At 44.1% G+C, this 10,045-nt stretch overlaps 1 protein-coding gene across 1 annotated transcript; it reads left to right on the forward strand.

Moving 5' to 3' along the window:
• Nucleotides 1–6,594: 6,594 nt before the first annotated feature.
• Nucleotides 6,595–9,580, forward strand: LOC147893645 (uncharacterized). Its single transcript, XM_087386198.1, has 2 exons — nt 6,595–9,193; nt 9,273–9,580. Exons 1-2 carry the CDS (start codon nt 6,883–6,885, stop codon nt 9,578–9,580), a joined length of 2,619 nt encoding a protein of 872 aa, XP_087242324.1. The 5' UTR covers nt 6,595–6,882.
• Nucleotides 9,581–10,045: the final 465 nt, after the last annotated feature.

The following is a 10,045-nucleotide window of genomic DNA, read 5'->3' on the forward strand; positions in this document are numbered from 1 at the left end:
ATATCCTCAACAAAGCATCAATGAGGATTAAATCTGACCTGCAAGCCTTGCTCAACCATTTGACCAACAAAAACCAGGTTCTTGGTGATGTTCGGGACATGAAATACATCAGACAGGTATTTCTTTTTCCCATCCTGCATAGACAAAGGAATTTTACCAATCTGCACAATAGGATGTGCAGTATCATCACCAGTCTCCACAAATCCTGGTCTTTCCATTTTCCTTGCATCCTGCATCCATTCTGCATGACCTGTCATGTGGTTTGATGCACCTGAGTCAACGTACCACACATCATTGCTTTCTTCTACACTTGTCACAGAATTGGTCATGTGCTGCACCATAAACAGATGCTCATTTCTGTCATCACCCTGTCTACTAGAAGATGCATAATTCCCTTGCTGCAATTTTTCATTCATGATGTCATTGCTTTTTGTAGCAGTCTTTAGCCATATGACCCATTTTACCACAACAGTAGCATTCAACATTGCTGTTTCCATTTTGACCTCTCTACCATCCACCACGACCTCTTTGGCTCCCCCTGCCTCTAGAGTTACCACATCCTCCTCCATAGGATTGGTTTTCTTGAGTTTGCTGCATATTCTGATTTCTACCAAGGCCTCCAGATCAGCCTCCTCTACCTCTGCCTCTACCTCTTCCAGCATTTGAGTAGAAGACAGTTTCTTTTGAAGTTCCTCCTGAAGAAGATGCACCACCATTTCTCTGCTCTTCAGAAATTAGAAGAGCAAACAACTCCTCAAAATTAGGAAATTTTTCACGGACGGCAATGGATGTCCGGAACTGTGCATATTCCTTTCCTAGACCATTCAAGGTCACAGAAACCAAATCATCATCTTCCACTGGCAACCCAATGGAAGCAAGTACATCTGCAATTTTCTTCACCTTCATGTGGTAGTCATTGATGCTCATATTTTCTCTCTGCACATTGTATAACTCCTGCTTGAGCTGCATTTTCCTAGCTTGCGTATTTGTGCTATACATTTTTGCCAAAGTATCCCATGCCTCCTTTGGCATACTTGCATCCTGAATATGCACAATCATAGAATCTGAAATACTGATAGACAGCCAGTACATAACTTTTCTGGCTCTCTCATGCCATCCTTTAAATGCCTGCATTTCCTGTTGATTGGGAACATTAGGAAGAACTGGTTCTTCTTCATTTCCTGTAATGAACTCCCAATAGCCTTTTCCCATAAGGAAATTCGTCATTCTAAACTTCCATGCTTGAAAGTTGTTCTTGTCAAGCTTTTCAGTGACAATCTATGAAAAAGAATCAGAGACCATTACAGAACACTGCAAAAAAGTCTCACTGCAAAAAAAACACAGCTTCTGCCTCACATAGGCAAATCAACAAAACTGACGAAAGTGGTATTTGACCACACAGTCACTTCCTAGTGATGATTTTGCATGAACAGGAAATAAGGATGATTCTGTAACTCCCAATATCTCTGCGCACAGGCATATGATGCAATTTTTGCGGCAACTTTTCACCGACCTGCAGAGTAGTGGTCGCACAGCAAAAACAGGGCCTTTTTCTGAGTGCCTGCGAAGAACTTCCGCCTGCAAAATGAGCCCCGAAATGGCCTCGAATCAGAAAAATAAAATCACCCAGGGCTTTACCCTGTCCCGCAGCATATACTACCCTCTCACCACACCGCGAAGAGCGTCTCAATTTAAGACAGTGCACTCTTGCACTTCCGGCTGTGCTACCTGCAGAGATTTTCTCCCAAACTCGAAAAAAGGAAAGCAACATTGGTCCTCTTACCAGGACACTATGAACTTGGTTTGCTTTCTTGAGCTCCTTACCATGAACCAGGTTCTGATACCATGTAAAGATAGTGGGAGAGAAGGAAGGAGTCTTACTTGCGGCTTTCTCACATACACAATGGGGGAATACACACAAAGGTGGAGGCTGAAAACTGTTTTCCTCTTCTTAGTTGTGAAAGCCAAAAGAACTCTAGTACAAAAAAGTAGAAGAACCCTATATGTGGGTATCAAACCAAACTCAGCTAACTAAGGTAGCATACTAACTGAGCCACGAACTAGAGTAGATAAGGATAGCTGTCATCTAGCTATTATTCATGGGGAGTGTACCAACCGCATCTGCAGCTAACAAGTCGGTGACATAAATGCACAACGGTCACCCTGGCATATCACGAGTGGAGCTCGATATCTCAACAGAGGTAACCCATAGTAGAGATAGAATGAATGGGACCAGCATCAGCACTAGTAGAGGGAGCTTTGCTTGAAGAGGCATGAAGATGATGAGGAGTTGAACCTAGGAAAGAGGGTACGGGATCCCCAGTTGTTGCAGATCTTCTTTGAAGAAAGAGAGGTAACTTTGCATGATCATCTCAAATATCTTTTTGATGTATTACATGATATAAAGCAATAAAGACACACTACTTTTCTGCCCCAAGAAAAAAACTTGAAAAGAAAACAAATCGAATGGACGCGGCCGCCAGAGCATGTATAAGGGATCCCCCACCCCTACCCTTTCCTCTTCCTTCCCCTCAAATTTTCCCTTCCTTTTTTTTTTTTTTGGTTCTTGGTGCCATGGCTGCTAGAGCATGCATTATGGAGGGCTCCTCCCCACACCCTCCCCTCCCCTCCCCTTCCTTACCCCTCCCCTCCCCTTCCCCCCTCAGGGGGTCACTCATCATATGTAACCCTATCACGTGAGTTCAACAGAAGGATATTTTTTATTCCTAAAATTTACAGAAATAAATATACATAAGGGACTATTTAAAATAGTTTTGGAAAAAATTTACAGATTTGTATAGAAAAGGGGTACATTTTATTAATGAAAAAATTTACAGATAAGGGATTTTAAATATAGGCCTTGAACGCACATGATATAGAGGGTTTGTACATAGTGACCTCCCCGAGCTTCCCCCTCCCTCCCCATCTCCTCCCCTCCTCCTCTTCCCTTCTCCCTTCCTCACCCTACCCTTCCCTTCCCTTCCACTTCCTTCCCTTCCCCTTCCCTTCTCCCTTCCTTCCCTTCTCCCTTCCTCACCCTCCCCTTCCCTTCCCTTCCCCCTTCCTTCCCTTACCCTTCCCCTTCCCTTCCCCCTCCACTCCCCTTTCCCTTCCCTTCCCCTTCCTTTTCTTCTAATGTAACTACTAATGTCATGGTATTCATAGAGAATATGAAAGTCTATGTAAGATCTCACGTTATGTAACTACTTCCCCTTTCCCTTCCCTTCCCTTCCCTTCCCTTCCTCCTCCCCTTCCCTTTCCCCTTCCTTTTCTTCTCTCTCTTACCTCCCTCCCTTTCTCTCTCTTGCCCCTCCCTCCCCTCCATCAATAGCCACAGCATGAATCCCGCACTGACACGGATCAACTAAAAGCCTTGCAAGCATGCCCATGCCATGTGGACAAGTGCAATGCAACGCTCCCATCATATATACCAATGGCCTTTCATCAACAAATCAAGCATGTACGTGCCATGCATGCATGTGTAGCATCTTGTGTGATGCCATATCTATCAGATTTTAGAGTTTTTAAACTCTCAAAAAGTGTTTATTAATACCATTATGTTTGTCATGCATTTAAATTATTTTTATTATTTAATTTATTAATAAAATAAGTTAATTGTTAAGGAAAAATTAAGTCTTCTGATGTAACTATTAATGAGAGTTTACAAGTGTTTTTTATGTAATTACTAATGTCATGGTATTCATAGAGAATATGAAAGTCTATGTAAGATCTCACGTTAAAACTTTAAAAAACTCTTAAAATTTGCTTGTTTTATGTTTTAATCTCTTTTTTTAGTAGTATTTTTTTTAAAATGTTTTTAATCCAAAAGTACCTATAAGAATGAATTTGGACATTGAAAAGTCCAAGAAATGTGCAAACACACACATGTACATGTGTAGATATATAGGTATATACATGTAATATTTATAAAATAAAACCTAAAATTATATTCTTCGAAATTAAAGGTAACCTAGGATCTTAACACCTAGCCCATCAGAGATGGGTCATGCTACTCCCTTGCCTCACAAAAGGGTAAATTTAGATGTCCCCTTTTGGGTAGATAAAGTAGCTCCATGCCACCTTTAGAATGGACATTCTTAAAGTGCAGGAATGCATTCCAGTCACCATTCATTTCAAACCGATCCAAATGCTCTACCAATGCACATATAAAAACAATTATTGTAAAAGCTTGTTTGCCTAATCTCGTGAAACCTCATAAGGACACTTTATATGTTTGAAAGTCAAAATATTTGGATGTAAAATAATAATTGCCTAGTAATTCTTTGTTAGCATTCTTGACACTAATGTTTGAGCAATTACAATGCATGCATTTTGTGGGAAAATATTGGTCTTTTTGTAATATTAAGAGATTATTGACAATAGATGTGATCAACTGCAAATGTGTTGGCCTGAAAGATTTGGTTGTTCCTCATGCAATCCATGAGAGCTTCAAAAAAGCAATGATGTGACATGCTATGTCAACAAGAGATATAATCATTTGGAGAGAGTATCATCACAAAGGCATATGCATTTGGTAAGTTGATGGACATCATAGCAAGGGCCATGTAGGAATCAATTTGGCAAGCATGGTAGAGCTCTACTGGGACCAGGTGGTGAGCATATGTGAGGGGATAAAGGAGCAACCACAATGAAAGGGGATTGAGAGAGAGAGTGGCCATAATGAAATGTGGTGAGAAGAGGTGAGGGGGATGTGGAGTGAAGGTGAGGGGGGCACAGGGTGGTGAGAAAAAGGTAAGGGGATGAGGGGCCTTGCCACAAGGAGAGGGGAGGGAGAGGTGGAGAAAAGGTAGGGAGACTAAGAGAGCAACCATGCGAGGAGGGGTGGTGGGGCTGAGGGAGCTACCACAAGGAGAGAGGAGGTCAGGCAGTAGCCAAAAGAATGCACCAAAATGGATTAATAATGAAACCTTGAATGGAAATACAAGCCTTTCCAACAAAACCCTCTCCGAACGTGACACACTTGATGGGTCTAGATGTACTCATGATGTGGGCATAATTTCACCCCTTAACCCTAGGCATAATGAACCCTTCTCTCTCTCTCTCTCTCTCTCTCTCACTCTCACACACACACACACACACACACACACACACACACATGGGAGTTTCCCCTTTTTTATCTTTTATTACCTAACTGTGGCTTCCTTGAAAGTTGATCATTTGATTTGAATCATCCCCTCAATAAGTACAAACAGTTTCACCCCTTAACCGTAGGCATAACAAGCCTCTCTCTCTCTCTCTCTCTCCCCCCTCCTCTTTCTTAAATTTTTTTGGACTTTCCCTTTGTGATTGTATTCTGCCTCAATGTCGCTTTCTTGATAGTAATAACCTCTAGGCATAATAAGGCCCCCCTCCCTCCCTCTCTCTCTGTTTCTCATAGAATTTTTTGGACTTTCCTATTGTGATTGTCTTTGGCCTCATTATAGCTTTCTTGACAGTTGGCCATTTGATTTGAATCATCCCGCAATGACTTAAAACAATTTCTTGCTAATTTTACATTTTTGGTTTTTTCATGGATCTCAATATTTGAATTCCTTTTAGAAAAATTTTAATTGTATATCTGTCAAGCCTAAGCATTGGTTTTAGTTCAAAAATAGGTTTTATGCATGTTTAAAAAGAAAAACTAAAAAGAAAATATACATGCGTATTCCACAATCAAGGCCATGTACACACATATAGGGACGTCTATATTTACTTCTATTCTTTTATTAAGGAAGAGCTTTGTTTGTGTTTGTATTTCTCCTAAGTTGACTCTTTGTATGTGTATGTGTGCATGCCTCCTAAGTTTGAGTGTTTATATGTGTATGTGTAAGTACACGTGCGTGCGTGCGTGCATGTGTGTGTGTGTGTGTGTAAGGGAATAGTCACTAGAGAGAATATATTATAGACTCATGTAGGTGTGTGTATGTGTGGATGCATGTATGTGTATGCACGTGTACATGAGAAAGAGAAAAGGGGGGAGGGATCTCCTATGTTTGAGTCTGCATGTGTGTATGTACGTGAGGAAGACGCTCAAGGAAGAGAGTACATGTGGGTGTGTGATGGAGAGAGAAATATTATATGTGCGCTAAGAGAGAGAGAGAGAGAGAGAGAGATTATATATTTGATAAGTATGAGAGGTGCTCAATATAAAATATTCATGAATATGGATGTCTACTGCAAGAGAGAGAGAGAGAGAGAGAGAGAGAGAGAACATGCATGAGGGAGACAATCAAAGGAAGAGAGAGAGAGAGCACGTGTAGGGGGGGGTGTATTTTTTGTGAGAATACTTTGCCCCTCAATCGACATCACATGAGCACTCATCTAGTTGAATCATTGACTAAGCTACGGTGGAGGGAGTCTTGGAACTTGAATTTTTATTTAGTAAAGTTAGACATTTTAGATGCGACCTTGAGACCAGTGTAGTCATGTCACTCCGATCTAAAACTTTATGTAAGAAGTGACTTCAATCTATACGGCGCCAACTCGTAGTTTGTGCTTCCCACCTATCTCCATACGCAACCTTTACCTATCCCTTCACCTTCCTGGGACGACACCGTTCTCATGCCCATCAAGGATCGCTTCCCTGACCATCCAGGGTGCTATAGTGTTCATTTCACTCATCAGCGCAACCCAGCTCTTGCTGCAGGACTTGCTCAGCACAAGCTCCCCCCAGGCAACGTTGACGACGCCCACATCCTGAGGCCCTCGGTGTGTTGTGAGGGTGTTCTTGAACGTAATCTGTCGGACTTGAGCGGGCTTCTTGAAGGTATTCCCGAAGCTCCGTTGGGCTGATATAGCTTTCAGCCAGCAGCATCAGATCGGTTTTACGATTCATTTGGTTTCAGCTCGTCTGTCGTCGTCGATCACCTCCAACTATCTTATATGGAATACCGGTGTGCGGCTTCCGGAGCTCAAGCAGCTGTTGGCGGTGTCGCCGATGATGAGGCAAGCCTTCAGTCCATCCAGGAAGCATTGAAGTCAGCTCTTGCGGACGGTTATGACAACGCTGGGATCTCTGGGACGGACGCCATCAGAGAGATACTGCAATATGTCCAGCAGTTCAGGGATGACACAGATGACATGACTCTGGCTCGGCAACTACATCGTTTGTATTCCATGTATTTCTCACACACTAGGCCGGGAGTTTGGAAGTCTTCGGAGCCTGTGGAAACCATACATAAAGAGCTTGCCCGCAAGGCCAATTACGTGGCATCAGGTAAGCTGTGGCCAGAAGGGAGCTGGTTGAGTGACCACATGCAGCCTAACCCTTCGTGGTTGACGGAAGAAGAAGCGGATAATGTAACGGGGATGAATGCAGCAGCATACAGGCAAACATTGCGCCAGCTTGGATATGCTCCACTTCCGGCTCCGACCAAAGAGGCTTTGGATCAAATTTGGCATGCCCTCTACGGCGGGCCAGGGATGCTACAAACTACCGATGCAGAAAAGTATGCCGTGGTGTCTTATGTGCAGCGTGCGGGCGGGAAGGAGCCTCCAGCTACCTGGACAACAGAGGTGGACTCAGTGTTGACGGCATTGGTTGAAATGGAGATTATTACAGCGAAGGCTGTGTGGTTCGACAAGCTTGCATCCAGGCAGTACAAGGACAGCCAAAAATGGTGGGGGGCTGCTGCCACCATGCAATTCCTATTCAATCCGGTGGTGCTGCTGCTACCGACGCTGTCGGAACAGCAGGATTTTGTGGCGTCAGTTGGTCACACACTGTGGGGCTCCGATGAAGCTGATAGAATTTTTTGCAGTTTTGTAGAACATGCCAAGCACTGCACCTGTTGCCGCGCATCCTACACGTTAGGGTGGGCATTAGATCAGGACTTTGTGCTGCCGATAGCCTCACTACGCACATGGCCAAGGGTGGAGCATGCACTGGGGGCCTCTGGCTTCGGTCTCTTCACTTCTGAGACCACATACGTCGCCCTCGCTGCACTCTTGACATGCACTTTCGCAATGTTTGGTGCACTGTTCAAGAATGATCGGGATCTGCTCAAGCTGCTGATGCCTGAAGCTTTCTTGCCCTCAACACACATCAGGAACGATGCGTCGATCATGATAGGCTGGGTACTTGTATCATGCTCAGACTGGCACGCCCACATAGGCCCAGATGATCTCCCGATCCTAAAAGAGATTGCATCTTACATGAATGAATTGCGCCACCTCTTCTGCAAGCTGCAGACCCCCAAGCATTTGGCCTCCAGGCGGAATGCCGGGTCTGAGTTGGGATACCCCCAGTTCCAAGCTAAGCAATTTAAGCCATGTGGCGGTCTGTTTTACCCCATGACAGAGCCCAATTGGGAGGACAAAGTTGATGTGCCCACATTGGCCCAGTTTAACTCAAATGACAAATTTGAGTTTCATTCAGACCACCGCTATGTGTCCCAAAGCTTGTTTGCCATTGTGCACCTTTATTGGGCCTTAAGCAATATGAGCAGAAACTACAAAAAATTTGTGGGAGGTGAGATCGGCAATGGTCAATACTATACAGCCCGCCGAGAGGCCCTCACGATACTCGTCCACAGCAAAGCGGCAGAGGCACCATGTTACGCCTGGGACGATAAGTTGGTGGCTGCTATCCTTCTGTCGTCGCCTAAGGTGTTTCTCGATGCGGTCAAGCACTGGGAAGATCACAAAGAGGGCGGGCATATGTTGGATGATCTCACCAGCGGCTTACGCAATACAGGGGTCTTGGCCGAAACCGAAGACGTTCTTTGGGAACCCAACACACTCATAGTTGCATTAGCCATGAATCCACGCCATACCGTGCATCGTTTACTCCCAAGGCCGCAGGTTGTTTGGCGAAACCGGTGCGCGCATGTGAGACCAATAATGCCCAGTGCTGTGAGAGGAGCTGATCCAGTTGTGAGACACAGGTGCTTTGCTGGATATTTTCTAGGGCATTTGCCCCTTCGAACACTGGAAGCCTTGCACTTCAGGACATCTGCTGGCAGTGACTTGCCACACTTGAAGGACTGGGTCTACAGAGGCTTGCAAAGAATGTCCTTATGCGACTCAAACATTCTGGTAATTAGGCATCGCTTTGATCCTGAGAAGCAGGTCCACCAATGTTGGCATTGTCAAAAGCTGCTAGGAGCCGGATTAGAAACTCCCACAGCCGGATGTGCCCCAAACAAGTTATTCTGGCCAGCCACTTGTCTGCCCAACGATCCCTGTCTGGAAGGTATGAGTATTTCTAAAATGCCTTTAGGAATTTCGAAACCTTCACCACTAAACCTTCCTTTTTCATGAACATTGCGCAGGTGTGATCTGGGGATTGGGGTGTTTCGACCCTCTCAATCTTGGTGTGCTCTTCGACCGTCACTATTATTTCGGGATGCAGCCCGATACTGTTGCTGTGCTCCTTGAACATGTTGGAACTAGCAGGAATGCGCTACATGCTCACGCCTTGGCTCACTTGACCATACTGGGATCGGCAGCCCATGCATGTAGTACGTGTTATGGCATTATAGTTGAAGAGCATAACCACCTTGGGGGCGAGTTGCTTGCTTTGTGGACCATATTGCCCATGGATTGCTCAAAGTTTTTTGAAGGATTTGTTGTGATATGAGGATTCGAGTCAATGTTGTGATCTGAGGATTTGGGAGTGAATAGCAAGTCAATCAACTCTCTTATCCTAAAGGTGATATTCAATTGTGATCAATGTTTGGGATAAATATTTCACTGAAATATAGATGAATCCACCTTGAGCTAGGTTGAGCTGTAATCATGGTGAATTTGAGCAGTATTTTATTCATCTTTCTAATGATTCATTTCGATGTGAATGTTCTCAATTTTGCAATAAAAGAAATGCACTCCGTGCTTAACACTATCTACAAGATAGTGGCAAAACTGTTAGCTAATAGAATTAAGTTCATTTTGGGTAGACTTATTCACCCGAACCAGTTCGGTTTTGTTATGGGAAGGAATATTCAGGAAGCTATTTTAAATGCTCTACTAACAGTAGACTATGCTTTGACTCAAAATGCAAAAATCGTGATGCTCAACTGGCATTTCTACGTGGCCCTCCTGTGTT

Source organism: Dipteris shenzhenensis, chromosome 15 (genome assembly GCF_047967505.1).
Source record: "Dipteris shenzhenensis isolate YYH24624 ecotype China chromosome 15, Dip_SZ_1.0, whole genome shotgun sequence".
Taxonomy (NCBI): domain Eukaryota; kingdom Viridiplantae; phylum Streptophyta; class Polypodiopsida; order Gleicheniales; family Dipteridaceae; genus Dipteris; species Dipteris shenzhenensis.

What these genes read in the sequence shown, in the direction of transcription:
- LOC147893645 (XM_087386198.1), top strand. Translation starts at nt 6,883, where the DNA reads ATGGAATACCGGTGTGCGGCTTCCGGAGCTCAAGCAGCTGTTGGCGGT. An exon ending in CAACGATCCCTGTCTGGAAG is followed by an intron (nt 9,194 to 9,272) that starts GTATGAGTATTT and finishes AACATTGCGCAG; the next exon opens with GTGTGATCTGGGGATTGGGG.